Consider the following 16,403-nt stretch of genomic DNA (forward strand, 5'->3'; position numbering starts at 1 on the left):
CCTATCCCAAAAAAATGAAGGTGAATATATTCTTGATATACTTCCTTTTTAGATGCTCTCATTTTATATGATAGAATGAGATGGTTGTAGGTTTTAAGCTTATATAGAAAGTTAATCAAATGCAATTTTTCACATATGGTGGATACTGAATTTTATGTGTGATTCTAAAACGAGTCCATTCAAATATAACATGTATTAATTATTAATATGTACATCTTAGTTAAAAAAAAGATTGTCCACATACATAGGTTTAGCAAAATTGGCAAGATTGTCCACATACATAGGTTTAGTAAAATTGTCCGCATACATGGATAATGAAATCTTGTCCTCAGACTACACCTCTTTTTACTATGTAAAGCTTCGGCTAATCATAATCAATCAATCGAATATCAACTTGTGAGCTATTATGAATTCTTCCTTGACATAATTAAACAAATTAGAGGATGGGTTGCAAAAAATTTAGCCTCTATAGCTCAGATGTCCCTTAAAAAATAAAAATGAAATCGATCATTATTAGTTGCGTTAACTAACTCTTGATCTCGTAGTACTTTCATTCTTATGAAAAGACATCATAAGTTCGTAACACATTTAAAAAAAAATGTACTTATGATTCGTCTTATAAACAAGCATTAAACTAACCAAAGGAAAGGTTTTGATATTGACTCACAATAAAACCGATGGCATAATAAAATGCCATTCATCAATAATTTTAATTTCATATTATCAACCATTAAATAAGGTCAAAATCTGTCAATTTCGTTTCTTTGTCTAGGAATAAATTAGCACATAAATAGTATCTCAATCTCGCCAAATAAACGCCAGCGATTTCATGAGAGATATGGGGGCCCACATCATATTTATTAACCCCCTAAATTTTTTTCCCTTAATTCCATCACCATCTACAAGATTCTAGCCTTTAATCTCATTTGGCAATGACATTTAATTTGACCTAAAAAAGGCAAACACCAATCGCCATTGCCGCCCCCTCCGTAACTTTCCTCCCCAAGTCCTCATCACTGTGTTGGTCGACATGTGAGTCTTCGAAGCTTCACAAATCACAGCTGCCGATATCGCGCCACGTGTCAGATCTGGTCCACACAAAAATCCCTTTTTTCCAATTTTTAATTCCGAATTTCAGTTACTGCCTCACTGAGACTTGAGAAAACTGCTTTGCGTGTTCTTCTTCCTGTTCAAGAAATTGGAAAAGGAGGAAAAAAATTAATAATTTAATTGAAGTCTCGCTGGCGACGGGCATCGGTGCTTATATATTGGCCTCCTTTTCATGCTTTTACTGCGGTGCCAACCAAAAGGTTCACGCTTTTGCACAACCCACAACTTCTCTCTCTCCTCTGAATCTTCCTCTGCATTGCCTACTTCGCTGTCGTGTTGACAGCCCTGAATCGTTCATGGCCAAGACCATACTGGTCACCGGCGGGGCCGGTTATATCGGCAGCCACACCGTGCTTCAGCTTCTGCTCGGCGGCTTTAAGACCGTCGTCGTTGATAACCTTGATAACTCCTCCGAAGTCGCCGTCAACCGTGTCAGAGAACTCGCGCGTGAATTCGGCAAAAACCTCTCCTTTCACAAGGTTTGGCTATTTTTGTTGAATTTGGCAATTGGGTTGATTGTGTGTTCAATTTGCACCCTCTCCTTGCTTTCAATTAGTTGTAATTGATTTGGAAGAAACTGACACTCTTTGGTTTTTGAACTGAATATGTGTCTGATTACTGCTTGTTTATACCTAACTTTCAAAATTGCAATTGTAATTTCTTTTTTGTTTTCTCTCTTTGTTGGGTACATAAAAGAACTGAATTAAAAACTTGGGTTTTTAAGTTTGAGTTTTTCATAGTTGAAAATTTGGGGAATTTATTTAATTCCATGATTTTTGTGTTTTAGTAGCCGCTGAGAAAGTTTGCGCAGAGTTGAGTTACTATAATATATACTTACAGATTTATGAATTTAAGCGCTGAGAAATAGTAAAAGTTTTGAACTTTTTTAAGGACCAGTGTGTTCACTGTTACTTAGATTTATGGATGGTCATGAATTCTAATAATTATGTTTCCAATTTCAACTGCAGGTGGACCTCCGGGACAAACCAGCACTGGATAAACTCTTTTCTTCAATACCGTAAGCATGTTCAACCCAGGAGCTTCCCCAAAACTTGAGCATGTCTTTGTTTTGCAATCTAAGCTATGGTAATCCTACTGTAACTTCCTCTTGTTGATGTCTCCAAATTGCAGATTTGATGCTGTCATACACTTTGCTGGACTCAAAGCAGTTGGTGAAAGTGTGCAGAAACCATTGCTGTATTATAACAACAATTTAATCGGGACAATTACTTTGTTGGAAGTAATGGCTGCCCATGGATGCAAAAAGGTTGGTGCTATGCCAAACACTTAGTTCCTGAGCTCTATAAGAATATTGATGACACATAACTGGAGATTTCTATATGATGACACATAGTCCCATTTTTAATATTAATAGTACTTTGTTGGTGATTTCTTTTAAATGCAGATTTTGATTTTATCTGATCTTTCTTTGACATGGATTTCACATGACTTTGAATGATTTCAGCTTGTGTTCTCATCGTCAGCAACTGTTTATGGTTGGCCGAAGGTGGTCCCATGTACAGAAGATTTCCCACTTGTTGCAGCGAATCCATATGGACGAACTAAGGTATATCATATATCACCTCTAATTAGCTCATCAAATGTCAGGTTAAGTTCTCAGTAAGAGGGTCATTTATGCAACTCCATTTTAGTTTATCATAATTTTGATTTGATATTTATGCAGTTTATCAGTTCAGATGATGTAGATTGTGTTTGTCCCCTTTTTATGTTGCTGCTTAGGGTTTTCTTCCTTGATATCTTCAATGATGTCTAATAAGGCTCTCTTTCAGCTTTTCATTGAAGAAATTGCTCGTGATATCTACCGCTCAGACTCTGATTGGAAAATCATATTGCTGAGATACTTCAATCCAGTTGGTGCACATCCTAGCGGTCATATTGGTGAGGATCCCCGTGGTATCCCAAACAATCTCATGCCGTTTGTGCAGCAAGTTGCTGTTGGCAGGCGTCAAGCCCTGACAGTGTTTGGAACTGACTATAATACCAAGGATGGTACTGGGGTATGCATTCATTTAAGCCTTTTGCGTTAAGCCAATTCTTTCATATCTGCGCATGATGCTCTCCTTAATTGATTACTTAATATTTTCCTTCGTGTCTTTTATCTGTGTACATCAATACTTCACCTTTGTTATTGTATGGATTAATAACGTGTTATTGTACTTGAAAATTTTGGGGCATTCGGGTTGCATCAGTTGTTTTTCCTTTTCTACCTTTGTCCTATACTATTGATGAAGGCTCAATCTTGATTGTTTGTTCTGTTTCAGGTTCGTGATTATATTCATGTAGTTGATTTAGCAGATGGGCACATTGCTGCCTTGCACAAGTTAGATGAGGATAAGATAGGTATGGGTTCTAATATCCCCACATTATTTGATACATGATGTGTTCCTGTTTGTTTGCCCCCGTGATTTTTTGATGCCATACCACACCCTCCAAATTATTTAATATCTCTTGCCTTAAATGTGTTGTTTTGGTGTTGTAGATCTCATGTTATTGTGGTTCAGACAGGGTTTAATATAGAACTTTTGCATTTTAGTTTTCCTTTGTTCCACAGAGATTCTCAATTTGTTAACATCATTTGTGTATTTATTCGTAGGTTGCGAGGTGTACAATTTAGGAACAGGTAAAGGAACATCGGTCTTGGAGATGGTTGCAGCATTTGAAAGTGCATCTGGAAAGGTCTGTATTTTCTTGTCAAACATCTCTGTGTTCTTCCCTCATTTTGATCTTTCTGATTCTTACAAACTTCTGTATGATTATAAATAAAAATTGCTCTGGTGATTTGTTTCACTGAACATAAATGGTTCAGTGAGGCAATAGTCCTTGACACAGCACTTGGTTATTGAATTGGTTCCCCAAGCCCAACTCTCAGCTGTCAACATTGTGCTATTTGTAATAGTGGAGTCTCATTCTGTGAAGGGTTTTCTGTACATCTGTGCAATTTTTATTTGTTAGGATAGAGGTGCGTCTAACCTGCATAGTAGAATAATCAAATTTGGACAGAATTATGGGTGATGCTTATGAGTTTGTTTGTTTAGGTTTCCTAATCTAGGAGTAGCTTGTTCGTTTGCCTTTACTATCAATATTTCAAACCTAAGATGTACCTTGTCCACACTCCGTCCAGCCCTTAACTGCCACCGCCCCCACACAAAAAAAAAGTCAGTTGAAGTGTGTGACCTAATAATGACTTGTGAGTACTAGAATTCCAGAGTTGGAGAATTTGTGTTCAGTTCTTTTGTTCTACTTCACCTAGGAAGAATCTAGGACCTTGTTCCACAATATTCATCCTGGTCAACATTTCTCAGTTTTTGTTGGACAATGTCTTTTTGGTTAAGCTTATATCTCTACTCATTACTTTTCAGAAAATTCCTCTTGTCACATCTGGGAGGCGTCCCGGTGATGCAGAAGTTGTCTATGCATCAACAGAAAAGGCAGAGAGGGAACTCAACTGGAAGTGAGTACTGAGTGTTACAAATTTTATTCATGGTTTTTCATAAAGATTGATTTCTGACCTGTCTAATCTCCTTGCAGGGCGCAATATAGCATTGATGACATGTGCCGGGACCAGTGGAACTGGGCTAGCAAAAATCCATTTGGCTATGATACCTCAGAATCTACCAACTGAAAGCTGATAGTTTGATATGCTTTATATTTTAGTTTAGTGTTTATCAACAGTGGAACTAGACTAGCAAAAACACCGTATAGCTTATGGACATGCAGACTGAAAAGCTGATAGTTTCATATGCTTTATATTTAGGTTTAGCGGTCAACTCTCACCCTCGATGTAAAGCTTTTAGTGGCCTAGCAGAGATTAGGTCTTCCTCCTGAGTTTTGTTGGCAGATTTTAAGCTGTTAGTCATTTTGGTGTTGTGATTCTGGCCAATTAATGTCATCTTTTCATCTTTACTTAAAATCAAAGTTTTAGTAGTACAGTTCTAACCAATTGCTGTTACTTGTGCTGTCCAACATGTATTTTGAATCATAAGATCATGAGATCAAATTGCTTTTGCTGTTTTATTTGCATATAGGAATTTGGAATGTCAGAATAAACTGTGTTAAGACCCGTTTGGGTTTGATTTGCAAACTTGAGATACCAAGTTCTTTTAGGCTGAAAGTTGCTACTAAATCATTCTTAGGCCCAAAGTTCTGTAATGAGAGGTTACCGTGAGGAGTTATAAAATGAGGGTGTCTTTGAGATTTGTCGATCAATCGGTCGTTTTCAACAGGAACATAAAAAAAATTCCCATCAACAGACCCCCTTTAACATAACCACCTCATTATATCACGGTGGAGTTAATTTATTAGCTTTTCAACGGGAGCCATTTTTCCTGGGTTTTATCTTTCATTTTTGAAACTTGCAAGCTGTGTAGCCTCAACGATTTGCCCGACTGTGACATCACTTGGTGCCGTTGGGTTGGACTTCAACAAAAATGGTGGACCTTTCCTTCTTTATTGTCCAACAAAGCAAAGCAAAGCAAGAATTCAAATTTACATAGAGATAGCTGCTGTCTAGTAAGTTAAAACAACCCCAGTGCATGAATTGGAATTTGAAACTAGAATCTTCATTCATTTACCCTTATTATAATGAAGATGTAGGAGATAGAGAATCTTAGGCTAATAATTGTCTGTACAAAATCATTGTGTCCCAACGGTCCAACGGTCCAACAGCTGAGATTCAAACTCCAAATCTTGTTTTGGCGCACTTCAATTGAAACCCTTTCTTTACTTTAGACTTTAGTGGTTGGTAACTTGGAAAATTATGATCAATTTACGAGAGAATTATTTATATTAACCGTTCATTAATCGAAAGACATTCTGCGTTTAAGACTCTAAAACTTGAGAGCTAATTTAGAAACTCCAAGCTTTAAAAATGCTACTCAATCCTCCTGTGGGAACTCATTAACATATCCATCAAGTTTTTACCATATGCATCACAATTCCACATAGAAATTGAGAAATATTTTTTTGACGTAAAAAGAATGAGAATTCACGTTGGATTCTTAAACTCCGAAGATCATATAAAACTTTAAAAACAAATTAAAAAGAAAAATTAAAAAGCCAAATGAAAGGTTGGATCTAATCATGGCTTAGAGTTGTCGAAACATTTGCTACAAAGTTTTTTTTAAGTTCTTCTATAAAATTAGAGAATCTGTAATATATAAAAAATTAAAAGCAAAGAAAAATAAAAATGAAAAAAAATGTAGTTGCCTGTAGCAATTTCACTTCCAGCCGGCAGATTAAAAGTTTCGATGTAAGTTATAGGGCTAACCTTTGAACAATCTAAAAAAATTATTTAAAAAAAACACTTTTGTTTTTCGTGGACAAACAAAAATACCTATAAATAAGAAAAGAAATTAGGCACAGATATTTGGCAACGTAGATCTAGCGAGTCCAGGCGAATTCAATTCCGTCAGTCTTCAACGCAAGTCGTTTTTTCCAAAACCCACACGCTAAACCGCCCTCACCGTCGTCGCATTTGCTGGACGCTCTCATATAATCGCTTTGCTTTCAAACAAGAGCAACAACACTTCGAAATTTCGAAAGCTCTCAACTTCCCACTTTCTCTCTCTCTTTCTCTCTCTCTCTCTCTCTCTCGCCGGCCCGTCGTTGTCTTCATTTCTTCACAGATCTAGGTCTCCGAAACGTCAACGTTTCGAGCTCGCCTCAGATCTCCTGGATCTGAGTCTGACGCCGTAGTTGCTGCTGCTATCAATCTTCGAAGCTAGCAATGGAGAACCTGATCTCATTGGTGAACAAAATCCAAAGAGCTTGTACAGCTCTAGGTGACCACGGCGAAGCTAGCGCATTACCGACGCTCTGGGACTCCCTTCCCGCCATCGCCGTCGTCGGTGGCCAGGTCCGCTTCCGATCCCTCACCTTCTCTTATCTCTCTCATCGATCCGAGTATATGAACTTTGATTTGTGTTTCTTTTTATCTGCTCTGTAATTTAGCCCCCGAGTTTGACCAAAGCTTAATGCTTCGAACTAGTTTATACTCGTGGTGCTTAAAAACTAATGAATTGCTGTTATGTGTTTAGGTTGAACTGCTAGGACTTGTCTACGCTAAGTGGAACATGTTTGCTAATTGGGAAGAAAAAAGAAACAAGACTTGTTGAATATGATAGCAAATTTTAGAAGAATTGGTTGAAGTACTGAATATGTTGTGATGCTAATATATAATGTTTGCTTATATTTTTGTTCTGTCGTGCAGAGTTCGGGGAAGTCTTCTGTCTTGGAGAGCATTGTTGGGAAGGACTTCTTACCACGTGGTTCTGGTAAGACTGTCGAAGCCCAAGAAATCTTAGTTATTTGTGGCAGTTTGGTCCGTTGGCTGGTGTTAGTTGCTTAGTCATTTAGATAGGCTTAGTTCTTTTTATGTCATTAACTCTCTGTAATTGTTATTGTTGATTCTTGTTCTTGGATGTTTGTTTAATAATGCACGGGGAAATAATTGCAGGAATTGTTACTCGGCGTCCACTTGTTTTACAACTTCATAAGATTGAAGAAGGCAGCAGAGAATATGCGGAGTTCCTCCATCTTCCTAGGAAGCGGTTCACCGATTTTGGTAGGTTTCTTTATCTTCATTGTAATTTGGTTGTCGGGATTTCTGTTGCTATATAACAATGCCATTTAATTTTTATTTGTATCGAAGTTTGTAAATTTTCAATAAAGAGTTCGCCTCTTAGATGATTTTCCCCATATTAGAATTTGAAAATAACATCACAAAGAAGAAAATCCAGTGAGTCGATATATCTTGTAAGAGAGGGAGAGAGAGAGAGATAGCTACTTGCATGTTTATTTCATTTTATATGATTACCATTTGTACAGCTGCTGTGAGAAAGGAGATTTCAGACGAGACAGATCGAGAAACTGGCCGCAGCAAACAAATTTCTAGTGTTCCAATTCATCTTAGCATATATTCTCCTAATGGTAAGCTAATGGATCTTTTTTCTTTTACTTGTTTGCTTAACTTAAACTAAAAACACTATGATTTTGGAATGGGAATGTGAACTTGGTATCCGACCTATCTTGCAGCAACATGGAACAATGTGGGTAGACTCAAATTAAGTTTCATAGACTGTTTAGTTAATAGTTTGAATGTGACAAGACAATCTTGGGTTAAATTTCCTTTGTAATACTGGTATTTGCCCCCCTGAAAACATAGTCCACAAAAGTTTTGCAATTCGTTTCACATTTCTTTTCAAAACAATCTCCAACAGATAAATTGGAAGGTCATTTCTACTTGGACTGCATCTAAAATATTAAAGTCATTGGGCCTCAACTAATAGAGTTTTAATCTCAGGGAAAGGCGTCCAAAGTTTTCTTTCTTATTTATCTGCATGATAACATTTTCATATAATTTTAGGTTTTTGTAGGCACATTTTGATCATCTCATCTAGGGATTTAACCTATTTATAATTATTTGATTCTTGGCAGTTGTCAACTTGACACTTATTGATCTTCCCGGGCTTACAAAAGTGGCTGTTGGTAAGTATCATCGATCTCATAGATTTATCAATTGTTATGCAGGCAGGCACTTTACATGCATTTTTCTTTGCCATTCTATCTGTCTGAAAAAGTCTTAAGGAAAATGGAAGAAGGAAAGGTGGAACATGAAGCCCTCACTTTTAAAATTCAGGACCTGCCTTAACAAAAAAATCTGCTTGATCATGTTCCCCTAGGGAATTAAAGACTTTTTTTTTTGGTCGGATAGGAACCTAAGACTTAACCTTTGACATTTTTAAACAATTCTCATTTCATTTCCCTTGTTTTATTTGCAAAAGAGACAGAACTACTATCTGTATATATAAGACTACACTAACAACTTTTCTTTTTGGCATGTAGAGGGTCAATCGGATACTATTGTGCAAGACATTGAAAATATGGTTCGCTCCTACATTGAGAAGGTAATATCCACTGCAATCTTGTATTCTTTTTCAATGTTATCTACGCTGAATCATTTCGTGTCTTCAACATTTTATGCAGCCCAACTGTATAATTCTAGCAATTTCACCTGCTAATCAAGATCTTGCTACATCTGATGCAATTAGAATCTCTCGTGAAGTGGATCCAACAGGTGACTCTAATACTGTTTTCTACACATTGCAAATATCTTTGCATAATTCTTGACTGTTGTATCTAGCATAGGAAACTGTAGATGGTAAAGGATTCAGTATATTGCCATTCTTTTTACAGGGGAGAGGACACTTGGGGTCTTGACGAAGATTGATCTTATGGACAAGGGTACTGATGCAGTTGAAGTAAGTTTGCCTAGTATATTGTTTTAAAACTGAATGATTTGGTAATCAACTATTAAGCTAGAAAGTCTAAAGAAATATAGCTTCATGTTTTATTGCCCAAAATATCTTTCTGACTTTTCTATAGTTATACCTGAATATTTCAAAAATAGCTTAGTATAGAGGTATCCAGGCTGATTCATGACTAGATGCATTTATAGGCAAAGAGTTATTTAGTTTTATATATATATATATATTATATATATAGGGAACTTCTCCATTGCGAAGTCAGAAGATGAGGACTGGTTACGGATTTCTGTTTTTGACCGTTGAATGATTTCAACGCTTCAGATTGGTTTTTTTTTTTCCTTCTTTCTTCCTCTCCCCGATTTCAGTCTTCTCTCTCTTTCTTTTTTTATTTCCTTTCCTTCTATCTCTCTTGCTTTTCTTCTTCTTTCTTCTCTCTCCCCGAGTTCACTCTTCTCTCTCTCACTCTCTTTCTTTTTTTCTTCTTCCTCTTGTCATGGGTGATTTTTTTCTTCTCCTCTCAGCTGGAAAACAGGGCGTTTCCCCTTCTCTCTCTCCTCTCTCTTTCATTTTTTCTTCTTCATTTTCTGAGAATGATTTGGCTACAATGTGCTGGGGTTGGCTTGGGGCAAAAAATTGTCTCGACGTCGGCTTCTATTGGCCTCTTCTTCTACCTTTGTTCAATTTTTATTTTTATTTTGGTAAAAAAATTGAAGAAAAAGATAATTAAAAAAACCCACAGACGCAGACCCATTCACTCCCCCCATCCCCTCTGTTATTTCTCTCCCGTGGCCTGAAGAAAAAAGATAACAAAAAAACTCCACTGTAATAATGTATTTGCCCTCTTTTGTAATAGTTGACCACTGCTAGGAAAGAAGAAACAGGGGAGAGAGAGAGAGGATAGGGAAACGCAGGAAAAAAAAAAAGAGAAATGGAGAGAGAAGAGATAAGGAATAAAGGGAAAGGGCAGATTCTTGAAGCTGAAGTCTGGGGCTTTTTTTTTTGGGCTTCAGCTGGCTATTGACAAGGGTATTCGCGAGCTCATTGTTGAAATGGATGCTGCCACAGTTGTCCAGCTTGTGCAGAAACAAGAGGAAGAAAAGCAAGAGAGAAAGAAGGAAAGGAAATAAAAAAAGAAAGAGGAGAGAGAGAAGACTGAAATCGGGGAGAGGAAGAAAGAAGGAAAAAAATCCAATCTGAAGCATTGAAATCATCCAACGGTCAAAAACAGAAATCTGTAACCAGTCCGCATCTTCTGACTTCGCAATGGAGAAGTTCCCTATATATATATATCCACCCCTTCAACTTGTCTCCCACGTTCTTGATCTTCAGACTTTATTTTTGAGGGGGTAGATACATAGGTCATACACACATACAGATATGATCAGGTTCTGGCGTCCATTCCAGATCTGCCTTGTATATAACTCTCTTTGCAAGTCACAATGATTAGCAAATCCCACTTTTTGTCTGTCACTTATTTATCTAGGAGTGTGGTAATGCATATATTTTGGATACCCTTATTTTACACATTGAAGCAGCATAGCGTTGCAATTATCAATTCTGAGCTTCTTTTCCTTTTTGGGTTACTTAGATATTGGAAGGAAAGTCATATCGGCTAAAATTTCCTTGGGTTGGGGTTGTGAATCGCTCACAAGCGGACATTAACAAGAATGTTGACATGATTGCTGCCCGGCGTAGAGAACGCGAGTATTTTACTACTACTCCAGAATACAGGCACCTTGCTCCAAGAATGGGTTCTGAGCATCTAGCAAAAATGCTTTCTAAGGTAGGCAACTGGATAGCCTTCATTAATTTGGTTTCAATATCTATAAGAGGAAATCAAGTTAATAGCTTTTTTGTATTTAATCTGTTGGGTTAATATTGGTTGTTTTCACTAAATTATTACAATGGTTACTGTTCCAGCATTTGGAAACAGTAATTAAGTCGAAAATCCCGGGGATCCAGTCCCTCATTAGCAAGACCGTTGCTGAACTTGAAGCTGAACTGAGTCGCCTTGGAAAGCCCATTTCTGCTGACGCTGGAGTAAGTTTGCTTTGTTTCTTGTAGTATCATTTTAAAGTTTCTTGCTTTAAATTCACCTCAGTTTTTAACTTTTACAAGAGTACTGATTGATTGCTTTGGACATGCAGGGAAAACTGTATACAATCATGGAGATATGTCGTCTATTCGATGGAACATATAAAGAACATCTTGATGGCGTGTATGCCTCTACCACTTGTAGTTCTCATACTGGGCAGTGCCTATGTGCAGCTTGGCTCAGTATTCATTTTCTCGGTTAATCCATTTGATAGAATGGTCTGAAATTAATATGTTCTTTGTTGTCCACAGGCGCCCGGGCGGTGATAAGATTTACAATGTTTTTGATAACCAGCTTCCTGCTGCTCTAAAAAGATTGCAATTTGACAAGCAACTTTCAATGGAAAATATAAGGAAGCTCATTACTGAAGCTGATGGATATCAACCTCATCTAATAGCTCCTGAACAAGGATACCGTCGTCTCATTGAATCCTCTGTAATTACTATTAGAGGTCCTGCTGAGGCAGCTGTTGATGCGGTATGAAAAAAGATTACTTTTCCTTCAGTGTGAATTGCAAGTATTTACTTTATTACGCTGCTTGTACGATGATGAGTTATTTTTCAATTTTTCATGATTTCCAGGTTCATGCCATTTTGAAGGATCTGGTTCACAAGTCTGTCAATGAGACTCCAGTATGTTCACAACCATGTTTAATTTTTTGTTTCTATTGATATTTTGTTGTTGTTCTTTTGGTGTTAGTTTTGGTAGTTCTCGTAATACAGTGGTAAATTTTTTTTTTTTCGTGTGTTATTTTCCTCCTTTTTGGTTATTCTTATTCCTCTTGGGTTCATAGATTCTTAAGATCTTGGATAAATGGTACTCTTTTTTGTTTTGCCAAATATAAACGTTGCTTCTGGGTTCATACTTTTGCAAGTGGTTGGGTAAATGTTTCCCTTGTTGTCTTACAGGAGCTAAAGCAGTATCCTGCTCTTAGAGTAGAGGTTACAAATGCAGCTAGTGATTCACTTGAGAGAATGAGAGAAGAAAGTAAGAAGGCAACACTAAAGCTAGTTGATATGGAGTGTAGTTATCTGACAGTTGATTTCTTCCGTAAACTTCCTCAAGATGTTGAGAAGGGTGGCAACCCATCACATTCGATTTTCGATAGATACAATGATTCATATCTCAGGCGAATTGGTGAGTCTCATGAACTAAAACTTACCCTTGCATGTATTTTATGTTGGTCAAACTTTGTTTTATCTTCTATTAAACCAATAACATGGTTAATTGCTAATCATGACAAAGCACCTTATCCAATCACTACGTTTTTTTCTCTTTAAAAAAACAGGGACAACAGTTCTGGCTTACGTCAATATGGTATGTGCAAGTTTGCGTAACTCCATCCCCAAGTCTATTGTCTATTGTCAAGTCCGAGAGGCAAAACGAAGCTTTCTTGACCATTTCTACACTGACTTGGGAAAATTGGAGGTTAGTACAAAAATCTTCTACCTACAATTTCTAGGGGTGAAAATTGATCAATCTTTTGGAGAGCAAATATTGACTTTGGATTACTCTAAATATTTTGAACAGACAAAGCAGTTGTCCTCATTACTGAACGAGGATCCAGCAATAATGGAGAGGCGTTCTGCCCTCGCGAAGAGGCTGGAGTTATACAGAAGTGCTCAAGCAGAAATTGATTCAGTTGCTTGGGCTAAGTAGGCATGCATCACATGCGCCATTTCTTTTCGGATGTGGATTTTGTCGAGAAGGCCACACAATTCATTCATTTAAGATTTTGTTGTAATGGTTGAAATGAGGGGGGTTTGCTGATTAATTTTAGCCTTCATTTTATGTACTAACAAATTGACAAGAGGTGATGCCATCTTTTACTTGATGTCGTTATGCTTGTTTTTTCAACTGCGACATTTATATGGTATATATGATTTGCTAAATGGGTGTCCCGTATTTTTTAATGTGCTTTGTACTTTAAACTTTTTTTAACCAATTTTAATGTTTTCTAAATTATCCAACTTCTTTATTTTAATTTCTAATTGGTTTTCTACTTTTTACTCTTCTAAATCTCTTTTTCCCCCAGCTGTATCCTAATCCCCTCTCTTTTTCCAATTTGGGGAATGCTAGCCACCTTTCTCATGACATGTGTCACTTTTTTTACACTACATTGTTACAATGTAATTAATGTATCAAATAAGATAACATTTGTTTTCAAATTTGTCCTTATTTTTTTATTTATTGATTTTAATGTTTTCTTACATTTATTATCCAAATTTGTTACAACTTTCTTATCACCTTGTTACAAAATTAAATAAGAAAAAACATTTGTTTTTTTTTTTTTTTTGAAAGACTCTAACAAATAAGACTTACCTAATTAATGGTTTAGAAAAAAGAGTCAATAATCAGACTTATCAAATTAATGGTTTGAAAATGTAATCAATGAACTTCCTTTTAAAACAGGCTTTCTTAGAAGGATGTCTTTTGTCTGTATAAAAAAAAGATATATCTTTTATGGATTTTTTTAAGGTCATTACTGTGTTTTTTTAAACCCAAAAAAACGTTTTCCTCTAAAAAAAATAGACATTTTCTTTATAAAAAAACAGATTTTTTTAATTTTTTACATATGGTAAGATAGTTGTAAAAAAAAAGGGATAAATTGAAGGATAATACATTTAATAAGGGTAAACTTGGAAAACAAAAGGTGGTTTGTTTGATGTATTAATGTCATTATTTTAAGTGTATGGGAAGTGACACGTGTAATGAGGAAAAGAGAGAAGGTTCAAAATAGAAGGTTGGAGAGAAAGTTACTAGCATTCCCCATCATTCAATGAAACAAATGCTAATAGTTAGTTCTTTCTCATGTTGAAATTTTTACATTTTTCACTTCTTCACATGCACACTGACTTTCCTTAACTGGTCTATCAATTTTCTATTATGTTTGAACTTATTGATGTGTATGAGTTCCTATTGTGAATTAGGGAACAAACAAAAGGCAGACAAAATAATCAATGAAATAATGTACGGAATTTTCTTTTTTTCTTCATGTAATTTTCATTTTAAATGACGAAGAGAGGAAACAGATTAGTCAATGAAATAATGTATGAAATTTCCGCTATTTCTTTATGTAATTTTCATATTAAATGACGAAACGAAGAAAATTCTAGAGAAGACATAATAGTCAATGAAATAATGTATGAAATTTCCGCTATTTCTTTATGTAATTTTCATATTAAATGACGAAACGAAGAAAATTCTAGAGAAGACATAATAGTCAATGAAATAATGTATGAAATTTCCGCTCTTTCTTTATGTAATTTTCATATTAAATGACGAAGAAAATTCTAAAGGTACACTTATCAGAAAAGGACATACATGTGCTCATAAATGAAAAGTGAGTGTTTATAAGACTTGAGGAATGCGTTTACCAATCAATCAATGAAGACTAGAGGAAGACTTAAATGCCAATGAATGGCTCCATTTTTTGGTTGGGGGAACGTATGTGTGGGTGTTAAAAACTCATTGGAGAAAGATTAGATGACTATACCACATCATGTGGTAGATAAAGTGTCAATTTGCAAATAACTTTAGTAGCAAGTGGACTACACTAGCCACCTACAGCTTTAAGCATGATCATTCAGATAATGCTTGCATCCTCTGTTTTACAGCGGCTGCTAGCACAAAGAAAGCCGATGCTTTCGTTGCCTCTTCTACCTCCACAGGGCATTGCTTTGCCGGGCTTTCTCACATTGCAAAGAATTCCCCACTATTGCCTTCGGTAGAAGTATGGGTTGTGTCTCAGTTTGTGTGGTTGATCTTCCTAATTGCCTTAGTTAGCTTTGCCTTACCAACTACCTAATGAGACACAATGCCCTTTCTCAGAGAGAAAGTTACTAGCATAACTATATAAGACTTTTACCAGTTGTCACATATGATTATGTGTGTTAAACCCCTTTCAACCTTAACCCTATAATTACACAGAGTAACAAGTATTATTTATTGAATTATTGAAACAATACAATATTCTCAACAACTCATTCTTGATACAATAATTGTCTAATATAGTTGTAAGCCCTTGTTAACCAATTCAATTAGAAACTAATTTCTTAACTAATTAATTAACAAACTGACTATGCCAGCTCATCACTAATCCAGCTCAACAATGATGGAGGTTCCTAACAATGTGATCAGCTGATGTGATGTAGTGTAATTGATTAAAATATAGTCATCCCTACCACCTCATGTAAATCCCACAAGACTCCCATTCACGGAAGGGAAGAAAATAGGGTGAATGCTAGAACCATTTTCTCCAACCTTCTCCATTTTTCTCATGACATGTGTCACTTTACTTACACTAAAAACAATGTAATTAATGCATCAAATAAGGTAACATTTATTTCCAAATTTACCATTATTTTTTTCACATTGATTTGAATGTTTCCTTAAATTTATTATCCAAATTTGTTACAACTTTCTTATCACCTTGTTAAAAAATTAAATAAGAAAAAACATTAGTTTTTTTTTTCTTTCTCTTTTTTGAAAAACTCCAACAAATAAGATTTACCTAATTAATGGTTTGAAAAAAAAAATTTCAATAATCAGACTTATCGAATTAATGGTTTGAAAATGAAATCAATGAACTCCCTTTTAAAATAGACTTCCTTAGAAGGACTTCTTTTGTCTGCATTAAAAAAAAAAGGATATATCTTTTGTGGATTTTTTTAAGGTCCTTATTGTGTTTTTTTTATAACAAAAAAAAAAAACTCTTTTCCTCTAAAAAAAAATAGACATTTTCTTTTTTAAAAAACAGATTTTTAATTTTTTAGTTTTTACATATGGTAAGAGAGTTGTAAGAAAAATTGGATAAATTGAAGGACAATACACTTAATAAGGGTGAACTTGGAAAACAAAAGGTGGTTTGTTTGACGTATTAATGTCATTATTTTAAGTGTATGGGAAGTGAC

The 16,403-nt window shown here is 35.7% G+C and overlaps 2 protein-coding genes across 2 annotated transcripts; both read left to right on the forward strand.

Annotated features, from left to right (window-relative positions):
* The first annotated feature begins 911 nt into the window (after positions 1 to 911).
* On the forward strand, positions 912 to 5,041 carry LOC103337743 (UDP-glucose 4-epimerase GEPI48). Its single transcript, XM_008240913.2, has 9 exons — positions 912 to 1,589; positions 2,079 to 2,128; positions 2,242 to 2,377; positions 2,576 to 2,677; positions 2,901 to 3,128; positions 3,393 to 3,471; positions 3,725 to 3,807; positions 4,491 to 4,582; positions 4,660 to 5,041. Exons 1-9 carry the CDS (start codon positions 1,407 to 1,409, stop codon positions 4,751 to 4,753), a joined length of 1,047 nt encoding a protein of 348 aa, XP_008239135.1. The 5' UTR covers positions 912 to 1,406; the 3' UTR covers positions 4,754 to 5,041.
* A 1,784-nt stretch (positions 5,042 to 6,825) lies between these two features.
* Positions 6,826 to 13,382, forward strand: LOC148915243 (dynamin-related protein 5A). Its single transcript, XM_089041065.1, has 16 exons — positions 6,826 to 6,985; positions 7,340 to 7,403; positions 7,586 to 7,693; positions 7,957 to 8,058; positions 8,566 to 8,616; positions 8,974 to 9,035; positions 9,115 to 9,205; positions 9,325 to 9,389; positions 10,984 to 11,178; positions 11,316 to 11,435; positions 11,543 to 11,613; positions 11,742 to 11,967; positions 12,072 to 12,122; positions 12,399 to 12,627; positions 12,779 to 12,918; positions 13,021 to 13,382. The coding sequence occupies exons 1-16, from the start codon at positions 6,857 to 6,859 to the stop codon at positions 13,147 to 13,149; spliced, it is 1,833 nt and encodes a 610-aa protein (XP_088897191.1). The 5' UTR covers positions 6,826 to 6,856; the 3' UTR covers positions 13,150 to 13,382.
* Positions 13,383 to 16,403: the final 3,021 nt, after the last annotated feature.

Source organism: Prunus mume, linkage group LG7, assembly GCF_029339155.1.
Source record: "Prunus mume cultivar Tortuosa linkage group LG7, ASM2933915v1, whole genome shotgun sequence".
Taxonomy (NCBI): Eukaryota; Viridiplantae; Streptophyta; class Magnoliopsida; order Rosales; family Rosaceae; genus Prunus; species Prunus mume.

Excerpts from the sequence above, each read along its gene's own strand:
- LOC103337743 (XM_008240913.2), top strand. The coding sequence starts at position 1,407 with ATGGCCAAGACCATACTGGTCACCGGCGGGGCCGGTTATATCGGCAGC. Across the intron at positions 1,590-2,078 it reads AAAACCTCTCCTTTCACAAG|GTGGACCTCCGGGACAAACC; the intron begins GTTTGGCTATTT and ends TTTCAACTGCAG. Across the intron at positions 4,583-4,659 it reads GAGAGGGAACTCAACTGGAA|GGCGCAATATAGCATTGATG; the intron begins GTGAGTACTGAG and ends ATCTCCTTGCAG.
- LOC148915243 (XM_089041065.1), top strand. The coding sequence starts at position 6,857 with ATGGAGAACCTGATCTCATTGGTGAACAAAATCCAAAGAGCTTGTACA. Across the intron at positions 8,617-8,973 it reads GCTTACAAAAGTGGCTGTTG|AGGGTCAATCGGATACTATT; the intron begins GTAAGTATCATC and ends TTTGGCATGTAG. Across the intron at positions 9,206-9,324 it reads TCGTGAAGTGGATCCAACAG|GGGAGAGGACACTTGGGGTC; the intron begins GTGACTCTAATA and ends TTCTTTTTACAG.